The sequence below is a fragment of the Pituophis catenifer genome, unplaced genomic scaffold (assembly GCF_029215685.1).
Source record: "Pituophis catenifer annectens isolate HBS135680 unplaced genomic scaffold, rPitCat1.0.hap2 SCAF_3, whole genome shotgun sequence".
NCBI lineage: Eukaryota > Metazoa > Chordata > Lepidosauria > Squamata > Colubridae > Pituophis > Pituophis catenifer.
Genome location: NW_027256883.1, coordinates 122,502,706 through 122,519,942, shown reverse-complemented (window position 1 = coordinate 122,519,942; position 17,237 = coordinate 122,502,706). Strand labels below are relative to the sequence as shown.

The following is a 17,237-nucleotide window of genomic DNA, read 5'->3' as shown; positions in this document are numbered from 1 at the left end:
TACTTTACCACTCCCATACCTAGCTCCACCCATTGTATATATAAGGAGCTGCACGCACCCATTCCTCGCTTCTATCTGTGAATATTCAGTGAATATAGAATGCCTTGTGTAAATAAAGAGAGATATATTTGAACTCTTAACTCTTACTAGATTTATTGAGTCTGATCCTGAAAATATTGCAACAGAAGCAATGTCTTATGTTCTCTCTTGTATTACCCAGAGTTGTTAGTATTTTGACTTTCTAGATATTTGTTGAAGTTCAACCCAATCCTAGATCTGTGGTATTTGGTGAAAAAACAACCGGTACCAAATTGTAGCAACAGTTTCCCTGATATGATTGGCTAATATTTAATTGCATGTCGCTGAAGATTGTAAAAGAAGTTTTCATAAAAATCATGTATAATAATTTTGTTGTTAGCTGCTGCTACTGAAAACCTTGGGAAAGTTCAGAATTGCTCAACACTGAAATGAAAGTATTTTTTTTCTTCTGAAAAAAACTGCCTGAAAAGTTTACTTTGTTTGCTTTCCCACCGCAACAAAGAGTCCTTTAGCTATCAAGATCATATTCTTATTCCAGTAATACTTCCTCTTCACAAGTTTCCTAACAAAAAGCAAAGCAACAAGCAAAAAGGAGGAAAGAATGATAGTAGCTTTGCGAAATCAGATGAAATAGCCAAACTTCTGAATGGAATTTTAGTGATTGGGAAATTACCTGAAGAGCTATGAAGGCCTGGCTGTTCCTGGTTGCTGTTTTTCTTCTCTGGCCAGGCTTCTCTTCTCAAAATGGTAAGTTAAGACAAAGAGAAATCAAGGGGAAAACAGTGTCTGCTGCATTCATTAAAGGACAGTTACTTTTAGAAAATGCAAACAGTTTCATTTTTCTCTTGTGGTTTTCTTGAAATTTGTAATGCCAGATTCTTTAATAATGTCATAGATTTATAATTCCAATCCTCTTTTCAAATACAATGTTTTTCAGCAATTGATTTGTGAATAGCAAAATACTTTGTATCAGTATTATAAAGTCATGCCCATTTGGAGGCTCTTTGTTTCAGTTATTAAGGAACTTGATATGATAATAACCAAGAGATTACCATGTCTAAGATGAGGCTTCATAAATCAGTGTTTGAAATTATAGAGATACGTTTACATCAGGATAAATACAAAGAAATCAGTGGAAGTCTAAATTCACAGTGATTATATCCTTCACAAGAAGATGAGGATAATATTTTTTTTTCTACTGAATATTGACTTCAGTAGACATTGAAGCTAAGACTGTATTTGTTGATATTCATAGTAATATTCATACATTTGAGCCAATCATATATTTATCAATGTTTTTTCATGGTTACAAAAGTCAAAGAAGAGGAGAACTGGAACTGGCCTCAATCAACAGAGAACATAAAAGGCATTCCTTTCTCCATAATTGCAAAATTAAATGATAACACATCAGTAGAGTGAGTGTTATCTCATATTAGGCTCTTACTTTCAAATATGTTAGGTGAAGGGTTAGATATAGTTATTTGGCAATTATTTTCTTCCCTTGTTTCTACCCAGTGTGGCGGATTTGAAATGTATATTTGCATTCTTATTTATGTATTTCTAAAGAAAGAAGAACAAGGGAAGAACATGAGAGTGTTAAAAACTACAGAAAAAAATCTGTGTGGCAGCATTTAGACCTGATAAAAAGAAACAACTATAGATAATATGTATTGAGAAATTAATATCAAGGTTAATACTAGTAAGCAATGGTTTAATATCTCTAGGAAAGGAAGCATTAAAAATTTTGGTCAGATGTTGCTGACGAAGTATACAGGGAAAGAAGACAGATTGATTACAACCGAGAAAGGTTTAATCATGAAAATCCAATTCAACTGTCAGAAAGATTTCTCAAAGGACCAACCAGGGTAAACCAACGTGCTGGCAAGAACAAAATTCCATAGAATTAGATATTTTGGGGGAAAATTTGGAGAGAGGGAAAACCTCTCTCTACCTCCCTATACCCAGATTTGCTTAGATTAGGCATCAGCAAGAAAAGCTAACATATTACAAGTAGTTCTTGAGTTATTACCCACGTGGAACCTCCCCATCACTGTCATAACTTGTTATGATCTTAAAGTGAGTCAACTCCCATGACAATTTTATGATCTTTTTGTACTTGCCATTAAGCAAATTACTGTAGTCATTACACAAATTCATAGTTGTTAAGAAAAGCAATGATTCGCCATGGGCAGAGGTCTGCCAAAAACTGGGAATCAGTGCAGGTTTTTGGCAAAACTGTAATAACACAAGGTCATGTGTTTATAAATGCAACCCAGTTTCCCAGTGACCAAAACGTGGTCATGTCACCATTGGGGTGGGCAACTGCTGGAATTTCAAATCCAAGTTGTAAGTATCCCCTTTGGAACTTTGAAGGTCATTAAACAATGAGTCATTAGTCAAGAACTATTAAGTGTGTAACAGGTACTCATTTGCTACTTTAGACAAAAGTGGGAACTAATTATCTAGGAGGGAAATTGGTTAGCTCGCAGCTCATAAGGGTAAATAGGAAGAGGAAGTTTGTCAATGCAGATAAGATAACTTAATGTAAATATAATTTCAGCATGTAACGAACCAGATGAGGTTGACTTTGGGGAAATTGTGAGCACTGAGAAAGCCAAGTATCTGGAAAATGACCGAGTGCAATACAGGTGCAACCCTGGCTATGTCTTGGAAGGACCTGAATGGATTCAGTGTAAGGGACAAGAATGGACACCTCATCCACCAAAATGCTTGGGTAAGCCATCATGCTTTCTTTGACTAGTGTAGACCTGGGAGAAAATACAGATTTCATCCAATAGGAGAATAACAGCTGCCATTTTAAAAATAAATTAGCTTAAATTAGGTTTTACTGAAGCCAAAACTGTTCTGGTGTCAGCTTTTTCGTTTGAAATCTGGAAAAATGAACTGTGTTTCATTTTCCTGATTTGCTTGAATGAGGAAGCAAATCAGTTGATATAATTAAATAATATTCAATTGGAAGCTTGTGCTCACTTATTAGGAATCTGAGAAACTGTGGAATTCAGCTACATATGGATACAATATCAATGGTTAATGAGGTAGGAAAGTGAATTCTGTTGCTATGAAGTCCAGCCAATTAGAATGCTTGATATGTTTACACTTCTGAAGAAGAAAAATATTCGAGTCTAGCAATTAGGATTAATTCAGCAAAATTGACAAGATTCCTGCACTATCATTTCTTCTGTATTAATAGTACACAAACTAGATCCCACCCTCCTTGTGGATAATTCATCACATTCCCATATTCTCTCTGACTATCTTTCTGTGAGATAACAGAAGATCAAACAACTCAGTACAGTTTCTCCAAAGATTATTCAGAGGACAAAATACCATCACTAAAATATTTCTGACTAAGACTCAGATTGATTGATTGATTGATTGATTCATTCATTAATTCATCTATTCTTCATATTTCTAAACTGCCCATCTCCTTCAAAGAGGGAGTGTATCTCTTATCTTGGTAGTAGCTTTTCCTCCAGTTCCCCAACATTAGTCCCATTGGGGAATTAAAGATTCCAGATATTAGGCTGTTGTTATTTATTTCTTAATTTTTGATGGGAAAATTCTCCTTTCTTTAACCCGGGGTGTGGGATGCCTTGCATTTTGAAAGCTGTTACAACTTATTTGTTTATCTGCTGCTCTTGTCCTTGAATAGAGAAAGAAAGTGTTTCTCATGCTTTCAAATGAAATAATTTTTGGGGAAGGAAATGCAAAAAGAATGCGCTATAACTTACAAGTTTTATTTGAAAATATAAACCAAAAAATTGATGGATCAATAACATTTGTGCAAACTCAAGATGAGATCCAAAAGCAGGAAATAACAATTTGAGGAATTGGAACTGTTAGGTTCAGCTTGTAGCTTACTCCTAACTTGTTGGTCAGGCAATATATCTGTTTCTTTAAGAAACAACTGAGCCACGTAATCAGGGTTTGCTGAACCCTGTAATTAGGCTACAGTGCATAAATAAGCAGCGCAGAGAAGCGTTCCTTCTTCCTGAGTGTTCCTGAATGCTCCTGTTGCTTCCTGCGTCTTTCTACTGCTGGGGTTAGACTAGATTGGTATATGGTACTGTATACCAAGAGTTACTAAAGTCTGTTTGCTTTGGTAAGGGAAGATACTTACTGGACTGATATTACTGTTTATGACCTTGGACTGTTTTACTTACACCGAGACTGCTTCTTATCTTGTATATAAAGTATTTTTTCTCACACGAGCCGCACGTTTATCTCCTTCCCTGTGTGTTTCTGCTCTGCTCGTTGCACAAGCAACAAATACTTTTTACACACACCCTAACAGGAACCCAAACAGTTTCTGTAAGATGTGAAGAAGGAAGTGCTTGATTGAAAAAATATAGATTTGCCAGAAAAGATTGAAAAGAATATGAATATAAGAAATTCTGAGACATGGATATGATGAAAGATAGACTAGACTTTGTGGCAAGGGCAATGTTGTGTTTGTCATGGATAAATGCCTTATTCTTAAATGAAAGAGATATATGCTCATAGAGTACCAAGGGTTAATTTATTCTTCCTTTCCTAATGTATTCTTCTGTAACCACTCCTACTCCCTAATCCTGCCTCACTGATATAAAAGGGGATGCACGCTCCTCCTCCTTGCTTCTATCTACAATCACTCAGTGAATATAGAATGCCTTCTGTAAATAAATAATACTTTGTTTGAATACTATAATTCTGAATTCTTTATTGAGTCCGATCCTCGAATTACAGCAACATTCTGGTAGCAGAGGATGGTTGGCTGACTCAATAAGAAACAGACATGCCAAAGAAAGAAAACTTCAGAAACAAAAGAGAAAGACCCAACACCAGGGCACACAACAAAGAAATGGAAACAGATCAAGAAATGATCGATGAATCTACAACTATAATGACAAGAGAATCTGAAAACTTCACTACAGACAACGAAGAGGTAATCGATGAACCCGACGACCAAGAAGCGAGCGAGACAGAAAACAACACGCTCAGATCAGAAATACTAAGACTGCTGAAAAGCCAAAAAGACGACAAAAATCTCATCGCGAACCTCCAAGACATCATAAAAGATAGCGGAGCAGCAAGAGAAAATCACACCAACGCACCAGAATCTAAAGACCACAAAATGGTAAGCGAATTACCTATAGATGAGAGTGTAACTAAAAGAAAGACTAACGGTCCCGCGCAAAATTTTGAATGGCAGCCATCTTGGTTTTGCCAGCCCAGCAAAATGGCCAACTCAGAACCAATGAGAAAGCAGAGTTCAAAATGGCTGGCGCGAAAAGCTTTACACAGCATGAAAATAAAAAGAATAAATTCTATTCATTAGAAGAATCTGATACAGACACCGAAGAAACACCAAGCGAACTACAAATCGAAACAGCTATGAAAACACTTTTTGCAACTTTCAGTCCGAATTTAAAAATATCGAAGAAATCGACGAAAATACCAAAACCAGCTGATCAAACAGCAAAGAAAAGACAAACAGCACAATCCAAAAGCAAAGATGCAGAAGCAAGCAAGCAAACGTTTCAGCATCTATCCACTTCAACCCGAACGACAAGAACACTAACGCCCGAACCCAGAGAGCCTTGCAAGTACTTGCCCACACCGCAAATGCTTCCGGGAGCCAGAGGCCTCAACCAAGACGACTACGATGGAAAGAAGCAAGCCCCGATCATCACCTGGACACCTAAAGTCGAACCAGAGAGCGAGTCATCAGAGGAAGAACACTACGAGGGAGCTACAGTGACGAGAACCTCTCCTGACAGCTTCAGGAACGAAATGAACAACGTGCACGTGCAAATACACCCAGATGAATATAGAGACAATAAAGAACAGAGAGAACCATTCAGACTAATCACGAGTATACCTACACCATTCTGCAATTATCAGCATATACAGGACCATGGACAGCCTCCAGTTGTAAGTAATGCAACAAATAACATTGGAAACTTGCCTAATGATTTTCCAAAATTGAGAATAGATGGTATTAATTTACAGGAATGGAGTCAACAACTCCAGGTTTTTTTCTTAAAAGAGAATTTATTATTTTTCATAACTAACCCTCCTAAAAAACCATGGACCCTAAAATTGGACTGCCTACACCACAGAGCATTTTATTTACTAATCTCTAGTATATCACCTGCTATCTATCATAGTATTAAGCATAATCTAACTGTCTCAGAAATAATTCATTGTATGTTTAAACTGTTTCATAGTGAAAGTGTGGCAACCACAACGAGAATGTCTAAAAAAATTTTCTCAGCCAGGATAAAACCTGGAACTACTATAAGTGAACATTTATTATCACTAAACACAACTAGAGCAGAACTTCATTTAAGGGGAGAAATAATATCTGACCAGACGATGAAAAGCGTTATCATTAATTCATTAGACTCATCATGGGACAATTACATATCACATTTGGATACAATTAATTTAGGATATCTATCTATAGAGAGTTTATCAAATAGATTAATAGCTGAAGATAATTTGAGAAGAAGCCGCTACAGTACATACAAAGAACACAGACAGACCAAAAGGGTAGTATTCCAAGACAGGTATCAAGAATCAATTGAATGTTATAATTGTGGATCCAAAGAACATTATAGAAGAGACTGTCCAAAACCTCCTAGGGAAAGACAAAAACATGACACTAGAAACAGATACCACGACAGACAATCATCTATTGACAGATACAGACATAGAAACTCACCAAACTTTAGAGAACATAGAGGGGGCAGAGATAACTCAAGAGATAGAAAGTCTGGATCATTGTATGGATTAGACAAGTACACTATAACCAAAAACCAAGACTCAAAGGATAATGCCTGGCTCATTGATTCCGGGGCAACAAATCACACAACACACGATAAGAAAATATTATCTTCCTTCGTAGAAGATAAATTTGTAATTAAACTGGCAAATCAAGAGGAAGTCCAAGTCATTGGAAGAGGAAATGTAGAATTACCAGGTCTAGGGAAAATAGAGGGGGTTCTATTAATACCCAAAATACCTCACAACATTCTTAGTGCAATAAAGCTAAGCAGGGACTCTAACATAAATATAATATTCTCAAAGGGAAAAGTAACTCTAGAGAAAAACAAAATAAACATAGGTAATATAATTACCAAAGGAGATTTACCATATTTAATCACAGAGGAAAGATGGCTACACAACATTGATTCAAACATGGAAAATGACACTAGCATAGAAAATGAAAATGATAATGACAGTGACAATGAGGAACACGAACCTGAACATAATGATGAAACCATATCTGTCAGCAATACACATACTAACAAAAGACCAGTAATTGGAAAACCAATTCATGATGAATGTGCACATATATTACACAGAAAATTAGGACATGCCAGTTTTCCTGTAATACAAAAAATGATTGAACATGCTGAAGGTGTTAAAATAAAAGACTGTAAAAATTACTTGGAATGTTCAGTATGTAAGTCCTCAAAGCTCAGAACCAAGCCCAGACCCAAAAAGGCAACAAGATCATCAAATCATATTTTTAACCTGGTACATATGGATCTAGTTGGTCCATCAATTACATACAAAAAACGATATTTTCTTACTATTGTAGACGACTATAGTCGTTATGGCTTTGTCTACACCTTAAAACACAAAGATGAAACATTTCAAAAGTTTAAAGAATTTTATAAACGTGTAGAAACACAACACAACATAAAAATAAAACAGATCATGACAGACAGAGGATCTGAATTCATGTCAAAGGAATTCTCCCAATGGCTAAAAGCCAAAGGGATGTTACATTTCACCTCTTGTCCTTTCTCTGCCTTTCAAAATGGAGTAGCGGAACGAAAAAACTCGACACTACAAACCATGATTAGATGTACATTAGAAGATGCTGGTTTAGGCAAACATTTCTGGTCAGAAGCACTATTATATTCCAATTATACACTTAACAGACTTTGGTCTAGTGTCATAAATAAAACACCCTACGAATTGATGTATAGTAAAAAACCCAAGATAGCCCACATGCATGTATTTGGAGTTACAGCAGATGTACATATACCGAAACAATTGAGACGTAAGGGAGATAATGTATCTAGGAGGCTCAGATTCATGGGCTATGAAACAGGTACTAAAGGATATAGATTTATTGACAAAAATAACAAATTCATAATTTCTAGGACAGCTGTATTTCACGAACAGGCCAATTGGTCTAAGATACATCTTAATGAGATACTCCCAACAACAAGACCAGATATTAAGACACAAGATAAAACAGAAAGGGAAGGACAAAACTGCAGTACACAAAAGAGCAACACCAATACAAATAGCTGATATACTGACTAAACCTTTACAATCAAAACAATATAAATATTTAACTTCAAAATTACATTTTTTATATTGTTCTGAATCTGAATGTAACTACTGTTGTATGTCGAATCAGCATTTAGAGGGGGATTTGTCATGGATAAATGCCTTATTCTTAAATGAAAGAGATATATGCTCATAGAGTACCAAGGGTTAATTTATTCTTCCTTTCCTAATGTATTCCTCTGTAACCACTCCTACTCCCTAATCCCGCCTCACTGATATAAAAGGGGATGCACGCTCCTCCTCCTTGCTTCTATCTACAATCACTCAGTGAATATAGAATGCCTTTTGTAAATAAACAATACTTTGTTTGAATACTATAATTCTGAATTCTTTATTGAGTCCGATCCTCGAATTACGGCAACAGTGTTGTTAAGGAGAATTATTCAACAGTGGATGTTGCAGAGATATTTACAACAGAGTGTCAGGTCCTCCATCATGTCCTGCCATTCTGTTGAAGGAAGGCTTGTTGGCATTTTTTGCATGCTTTCACTTTTGCTGAACTGCTTGGGAATCAGGGAGGGGGGTTGTCTTCAGAGATGGAGCAGACTCCCTCTCAGCTGGTTCCAGCTTGATTCCAAGGCCATCAAGCCCTGAGAGTGACTTGTTATCTGCCAAGCACCTCAGCATTCTCAAAACATCTCTGTGGCATCACATTGGTGAACTGGTCAGGAGGTTTGGGTTTTGGGATCATGGAAGAATTGCTTTGTGCTTTGCATGGGACCTTCATATTCTGCCTGACTTTACTGCAACCACTTTCTCTCAGTAAAAATTCTTTTGATTAAACTCAATGTAGCAAGCAGTTAAAGCTTTCCTGAAGGAACAGTTGGTGCAGGTCCTTACACAGAGACTTGTGAAATTTGGAAATGAGATGCAATTCTTGGGAAAGTTCCCAATTAAAAAGCTAAGGAAAGGTTACATTATAACAACCAAACATTTGACGCTGGACTCAAGAGATAATGACCAGGGTGATTTCTGGTAAATACCAAAACATACTTTTAACAGACTGGTTTGAACTTTAACTTTGCTGTTGTTTAAATTGTTTTTTAAAAAACATATATGAAATGTATCACAGGTCAATTGGGTTACAAATAGATGTACAAGTTTAGAAATTTTGGACCTGCTTTGCAAGGGGTGGGGGAGTTATTATTGTTGCAATAGATTTGTCAGTATCCAACTAGGGCGATAATATATGTTTTTGTCCTTTTTTAATTCACCTTTTTAAAAATGGTTTTGTCTGGCTTTGTTTTGTCTCTATTTTTTTTCCTTTGGGATTTTGTATTTTAACCTCTTCAATAAAGGAAAAATTGTAAAAATAAAATGAAATATAGGAAGCCAAGGACTAATCTTCTCTGCTTAGATAAGTTGAGAAATTTTGCATCATATTTCAACAGAATATGTAACACTCCAGCTGTCTCGAATTTTGTTCCATTACAACTCAGCCAACTCAAAATGTCTTTGCAGAAGATTCTGAATTGGGCTGTTTGTTCTTAGCTAGAAAGAAACAACATCATCATCTGTCTGTGCATGCTCCTACAAGCCAGCCCTCTGTGAAAGGTCTAAAAACTATAGCAGAATCATAACTTGTTTATCATTAATATTGTGCTCTAATTTGGCTTATTTGATTTTGACCTGGAACTATCCATTGTGATTGGTAAACTGGGTTGATTTTCTTGTAATGGAACAGAGGGAAACAAATGGATAAATTACCTCCCTTGAGAAGATCTACCTTCTTTTCTGTTTTTTAGCACCCTGCAGTATCACAAGACAACAGCTAGCAGCAAAAAACTTGTTTGTGTTTGGGAATCAAAGAAAAGCTCGGCTTATTCAAAGTAATCAGAGTCTGCAGTTTCAGTGTAATGAAGGATATGTGCTTGTGGTTCCATCAATCAGAAAGTGCGTTGACGGTTACATGGATTTCCCGTTATGTATCTCCGGTAAGCATGCTGTCAATATGATGGATTCCTCTGGGATTGTAACTGATTAAAATAATTAATATAACGAACATGAACATTTGCTCCTAAAATTCTATTCTTTTAAAAATGATTTAATCTTCACTGACATCATTCACATCTTGGTTTAGAATTTTAGTAGTTGTAATCTAAAACAAGAAACCTGAAGCATATCAGATTGGGGAAGGATGTTATGATATTTTCCCAAACTCTTGAACTTCAGCTAAGAACTATGATTCCATGTGGTTGAAGATATGTATAATATTGGTAGACATAGGAATATGTTTCAAAAATTGCAAAGGTTGTATAAAAATAAGTTTATGTCATATCATTAAAGGAGCCCCATATTTTGCATGATGCAAAATCTCTTTTGTTTGAAATTGCTTGGATGAATTAATCATATAGTCATGTTAATATTGATCTGACTGGTATTATTATTTAATTAATAATTCCATAGGTTTGGGTGATGAAGGATATTTTATTTTTCTTTGTTTGAAGACATTGAATTTTCAGATTGTTATGATAATTTTTGTAGCTCTACAAAAAATTAGTCCAGAAGATATTTTTTAAAATTGTCACTCGGTCCCTTCATCGTCATTTATAAGAGCCATGGTGGCATAATGGTTAGAATGTAGTACTTTAGGCTATTTCTGCTGACTGCCAACTGCCAGCAGTTTGGCAGTTCGATTCTCACCGGCTCAAGGTTGACTCAGCCTTCCATCCTTCTGAGGTCGGTAAAATGAGGAGCCAGATTGTTGGGAGCAATATGCTGACTCAGTAAACTGCTTAGAGATTTTATTATTTTATTTTATTTTATTTTATTTTATTTTTTTATTTTTTTTATTTATTTATTTATTTATTTATTTATTTATTATTTGGATTTATATGCCGCCTTATCTTCAAAAGGACTCAGGGCAGCTCACAACAATAAAACACATACAGTCCAATCCTTCCTTTAAAAATACACAATAAAACTATAAAACTATAAAAACCATTAAAATCCCCTCTAAAACCCCTTCAGTCCAAGAGAGGTCTGTAAAGCACTGTGAAGCAGTGTGAATAGCATTGTGAGGTGCTATTGTTATTTGTAGGTGGAAGTCTAAATCTTGTGCATTTTCAATCTGATAGAACTATTTCTCCTAAGAAACATATTTATAAAATAATTGGAAAGTGATGTAAATTGAATAAGCAGATAAATTGTTAGCATGTTGTTTAAAACAAGTGAAACAACAAAATATAAAGCTGGAAATATCTACATAAGAGGGCCAGAGCATTACAGATCCTGTAAAAGTAAAAGTTAATTTATTTTTTTCCAATGGAATGAGCAATTATATAATACTGATATTACTATGCAGTTATTTGCACTACTATCTATGTGTAATAATTAATTTAACTGAATATTATCCTTTACGGTCTTTAATGGAGAATCATTATGTGTCAGAGTTGCAAGGTAGACCCAGACAGGATGAATGATCAGATTAGCTAATTCTAATTTTCTATAGAGTTACATTAATAGAATCCTGCAATCCTAAAGCACATTCTTTCCCCCCTGTGTCCTTTACAGCCCTTGAAACTGGGAGGGTCTCTTCTCAACCACTTGCCCTGTCTGTTCCAGGCAAGGGCTAAGTTGCCTTTTATCTGATGGTTCCCTTGGCTGCATTTCTTTTCCCTTTGTCCTGAGATCATTTCTACATACTATTACATCATATATTTCTGTCAAGATCTTGGACAACATAGAGCAAAATCGATGCTCTATGTATCAATGTATAGCAAAAAAAAAAAAAAAAGTGGTCATGAACATTTAGGTGCATTTGTGCTCTATTGAGGTGTAGATCAGGGGTGAAATCCTCCTGGTTCGGACCGGCTCGGGCGAGTAGGTAGCGATGGCAGCAGGCAGTTTGGAGAACCAGTAGCAAAAATCCCTGCCCCCACCCCCCATGCCCAGCTGAGCCGTGTGATCATCAGAGCCTTTTTTTCCCTTTAAATGGCTCTGACGAGCCAAGCTCTGACGATCCCAGCTGAGTTGCCTTCTAACCGGTAGCAAAAATCGCTCCCCCTCCCCCTCCCCAGCCTCCAGATTGCTTACCTTAGCTGCTGGTCGCAATGCCTGCCTTGCTTCGCTTGCTGTAATACCTACAATCCATTGCATCAGCAAGCAACTAAATCTCCCTGCCTGCAATCAAGCTCATCGGTGAGCAGCTCTATCTGCCTGCCTGCCTTCCTGCTTAGACTTGTGGACTTCAACTCCCAGCAAAGCTGGCTGAGGATTCTGGGAGTTGAAATCCACAAGTCTTAAAGTTGCGAGACCCCTGTTCTATTGGGTAAGTTTTTTTCCCCTTTGGGAGCTTTAAAAAAAATAGTTAATTGGGTTTTTTTTTAGTTGTTCTTTTTTTAGACCTAGCCATTTAAAGTTTAGGAAGTTTTAAATTTAGCTGCTTTTATACAAAAATAAAAATAAATTAAAATAAAATAATATTTGTGCAGCTTTCTGAGATTTAGTGTGTTTCTGTAGTGTTCCACTCTAACTACACAAGCACACAAAATCTCACAAAGCTGTATGTGGAATTTTGTGTGTGTGATGTGTGAAAGTTGGGTTTTTGGGCTTTTTGTGGCTGTGTGAGGTTCCTGCTTGTTGCAGGGGCCATTTTGGGTCTGGCACACATGCTTTTACATTGTGGGTGAGCAGTTGTGTTGTGTTGTGTTTTGTAGGTTAAAAAAGGGCAAAGAAGTGACATTGACTTGGCCACGCCCATCCAGTCACCTTACCACCAAGCCCTGCCCACTAATTAAGCCACACCCACAGAACCGGTAGCAAAAAAATTTAGATTTCACCCCTGGTGTAGATTGTGTTTTTATTCTGAATTTCACAATACTTAAGTAAGTAATAACTTATGAAAAATTTAAAATAATAATAATTTTAAACCATTTTTTTTGTAATTGTTATTTTAAGGAATGTCAGCAACTCCAGCTAACATTTCCTGGCCTATTGGTTTTTTCTATTTAATAGAGAGAGGAAAAAACTGCAGTGGTCCACCCAGGACTGAGAACGGAGACATTACTACTTTATCTGAGAAGCAGTACAGATCTGGCTCTTCAGTAGAATTCAGGTGCCAAACATATTATGCCCTGGAGGGCCAGAACAGATCTTTTTGTAACAATGGGACCTGGACAAAGGTGCCCAATTGCCTTGGTAAGTAGAAAAGAAAATCTTCATTCAATTTTCATAACATTTCTAATCATTAAAATTCACTGCCTTCTTTCTGTCTTGCTTAAAAATCATCTAATTGGGCTTGCCTGAATCAGCTCTCCTTTATATTCGATCTCATTTCTGTGTCTGAGGTGAAGTAGCTAGTAGATGAAAGCTAAATTCTACTATTAGCATTTTGCAATGATAATATGATGCATTTGGATCCTGACAGAATTTCCTTTCTTTCTCATGTCAGATCCCTGTATGATCCCCAGGACTGAACTGGAAAGCCAGAAGATAGAAGTTAAAGATGAAATCGATGCACCTGAAAATATCTTTGTGCAACATGGTCATTCTATTGAGCTCACCTGTAGAACAGGATATGTCCTGGCAGCAAATTCTTCCCAATCGGTTTTTGTAATCCATTGTGATGGGACACCACCAGTGATTCCTAAATGCAAAGGTGACTTTAAAAAGCTTAATTTTATAATCCTGCTATCACCAATCCACAGCCAAAGCACTTCAGTTTGAGCCTATTTATCATTAGAGCGGGAATAAACCACAATCATTTACATATGTCCTTTACTGGGGCAGATATTTTTATCTCTCTGAAACCTCCCTGGACTGCACTTTTCCATTCTGCAAGGGCCCAATGGAAACTCTTGGGATGCAGTTGAAATAGGAGAAACCTGAAAGACTGCAGATTGCTGGAGAGGGAGTAGTGCAATGAAAGACACACCTATGGCCATTTCATGGCTAAATTATTGCAATAACTGCCACATTGTACCCTTGAGAATTGTTCATCAATGTAAGGTAATATATGCACATAGCAATATTTTTATATCATTGAATGGTACAGTAATTCGTTTTGCTGCAGTAAACTCCATACGTGACTTACTACATATTTCTGTTTTTAAGGAATTTATAAACCAAAATCTAAACACCAATACCAAAAGAAATTCCAATCTAGTTGCTAGCAAGAATATAGGAACTTTTTTAGTTACTGCTAGAGAACATTGCTTTGCATTTGATCTTGGGACTAGTGGAGTAGTGAATGTCTAATGAGGGACAGTTTAGCAGTTCCACCTTTCCCAGAACCAGCAGTTCCACCACAGGTATCAGAAGAACTTCGTGGAGATGTTGGTTTGTTTATGCATACATGCCATTTCTTTACTATGATTATCCTTGTGGATTCTAGGCAGTTTACAGATATTAAAATAAGCAATAAAATAATACAAAATTCAATAATATGACTAAAATCAAATCATAAGAAAAATGCACTCATATAGACAAAACTGCCTGTGGTTCTACTGGCTTCAAGAAGATCAGCAGAGTGGCTGTCATACTCAACTTAGAGCAGCTGTTTCCAAGGAGGGGAGCTGCAAAGAGAAGATGTGATATTACTCCCTGAGTAACCTGAAAGCTGGAGACTCTTAGTTGTCTTGCCATCCAGGTTAGACAAACCATGGTTATTTGGAAAATTCAGTGTCATACTTGTCATACGCTTGAGCTATAACCAACTTTAAAAGTCATGTCCAACACTTTGGATTGCACTCAGAGGTATATTGGTAGCCAGTGCAGCTCCTGCAGCAGTGATGTAACATAGCAGAACTAAACGTATACACTGAGCATACAGGATATTGAATTCCAGACCAATTGATGTTTTGATGGTATCCCCAGGGCAATTTCAGGAAGAGCTAATTAATTGTTTAATTACATTCTAAGAAGTTGATATCAACTCTCAGCAATCACAAAGATTGATTTTCTCCAGGAAATCTGCCCCAATCTTCAAATCTTCCATCAAACTGTAGCTTTATATTTCAATTCAAAACCAAAGTGAAGGGGAAGAATAATTACAACAACTTTCTGAATTTATTTTTGATCTTTCAAATAAATACAAGGCTATTAAGATGACTATGATTTTAGATACTGGCAGTTTTAAATTAGTTGTGCCCATCAGTATGTATGTCTATTGATTAATATGTTCTTGTGGTGCTATATAGATATTAAAAATAGTAATGATATTGTTTTCTATGCTTATGAAAAGCAATGTCTACAATCCGATATGAGTTTTCCCTTTTCATATAATATATGGTTTATTTTCTCTAGAAATTTCATGCAACTCTCCAATAATATCTAATGGTATTTTCCGACCTCAAAGAACTATATATCATGATGGTGATCTAATTCGGATTCAATGTGACAGTGGATTTACCTTTGAACCAGATAATGGAGAAAAGGTGGTTGAATGCACAAAGAATGGATGGTCACCTCCACCAAAATGTATCAGTAAGTAGAACTAGTGTACATTACTATGATTGTAGAATGGCTGATTATTTAACTCTGTACAAGTGTACTTTTTAATACTATTTTACATGATTTTCAAGTTTTCTACCAAAGGGACATATTTCATCCAGAGCATTTTAACAGCATTTACATATATATAAAATGTATTTTTCAGAGTATAAGACACACCTTTTTACCCCCCAAAAGAAGGTGAAAATCTGGGTGTGTCTTATAGTCCGAATCAGAGGTGGCTTTCAGCAGGTTCTGACCAGTTCTGGAGAACCGATAGCAAAAATTTTGAGTAGTTCGGAGAACCGGTAGTAAAAATTCTGACTGGCCCCGCCTCCATCTATTCTCTGCTTCCCAAGTCCCAGCTGATCAGGAGGAAATGGGGATTTTGCAGTAATCTTCCCCTAGATTGGGGACGGAATGGAGATTTTACAGTATACTTCCCCAAGCCACACCCACCAAGCCACACCCACAGAACTGGTAGTAAAAAAATTTGAAACCCACCGTCGGGTCCGAATGTAGCTCTACCCACCCACCTGTTCCCACCCTTCAGATATTTTTGGGCTCCGTGTGTTGCATTTTTAGGCGGTTCCAGGTGGCAGGGATCTGGGTCAGGGCACAGCCTGAGGAACGAACCTCTTTGGGATGGCTCGGGGGGGTCATCTGCACGGCAGCTTCAGCAAACAAGACGGGCCCCATGGTTTGTGGCTGGTTCCCCCTCTGGCCGCTCAGTGGGCCGCTCAGGGCAGACAATGGCCGTGATGACTTCACGCCCCAGCGATGTGAGGAGCCGCTGCCACCACAACTACCTGAGCCCTCTCTGCACCCAGAAGCCGAGCTGAGAGAGAGCTCCTAAAGTGAAACGTCCCTCCTTTCCAGCCCCCATCACTCGTTGGCCCGATTCCCCAATGCAATTCACAGAGCCATGTTTCAGGCGGTGGCTGGTTCCCCTGCAATGTGCATCGGGGAACTGAGAACTATTTTTGGATTTGGGGAGGGGATTGCTGCGCTGCCACCTGAAAATGCTTTCCTCCCCAATGCACATTGCAGAGCCGCACGCCCTCCTCCTCCTTCTCAGCAGACTCACCTTCTCTTTCCTCCTGGCCAGATCTGCTGCCTGAAACGCGATGCACTTTTTTTTGCCTCTGCATGCCCCGTTTTTGGAATCGGGAAGGAAAGCATTTTTGGGTGGCAGACCCGTGATCCCCTTTCTGATTCCAAAAATGGGGCTTGGAACATGGTGGACCCTACAATCTGAGCCTAGGGCCTGGCAATTATAGTCCCAGTCTTTTTTTTTTTTATTTTATTATTATTATTATTATTATTATTATTATTATTATTATTATTATTATTATTATTATTATTATTATAGATAAAAAAGAGCAACATGTTCA

At 37.2% G+C, this 17,237-nt stretch overlaps 1 protein-coding gene across 1 annotated transcript in view; it reads left to right on the top strand.

The window, feature by feature from the left end:
• Positions 1–709: 709 nt before the first annotated feature.
• The window catches only part of LOC139315039 (complement factor H-like), a gene marked incomplete at its 3' end in the record, with an annotated part of 58,181 nt that continues 41,653 nt past the window's right edge, over positions 710–17,237 (top strand). The window contains 6 exon segments of the mRNA XM_070941062.1: positions 710–786; positions 2,600–2,773; positions 10,158–10,346; positions 13,369–13,551; positions 13,805–14,011; positions 15,658–15,837. Of these exon segments, the coding sequence (XP_070797163.1) occupies positions 723–786; positions 2,600–2,773; positions 10,158–10,346; positions 13,369–13,551; positions 13,805–14,011; positions 15,658–15,837 (997 nt within the window).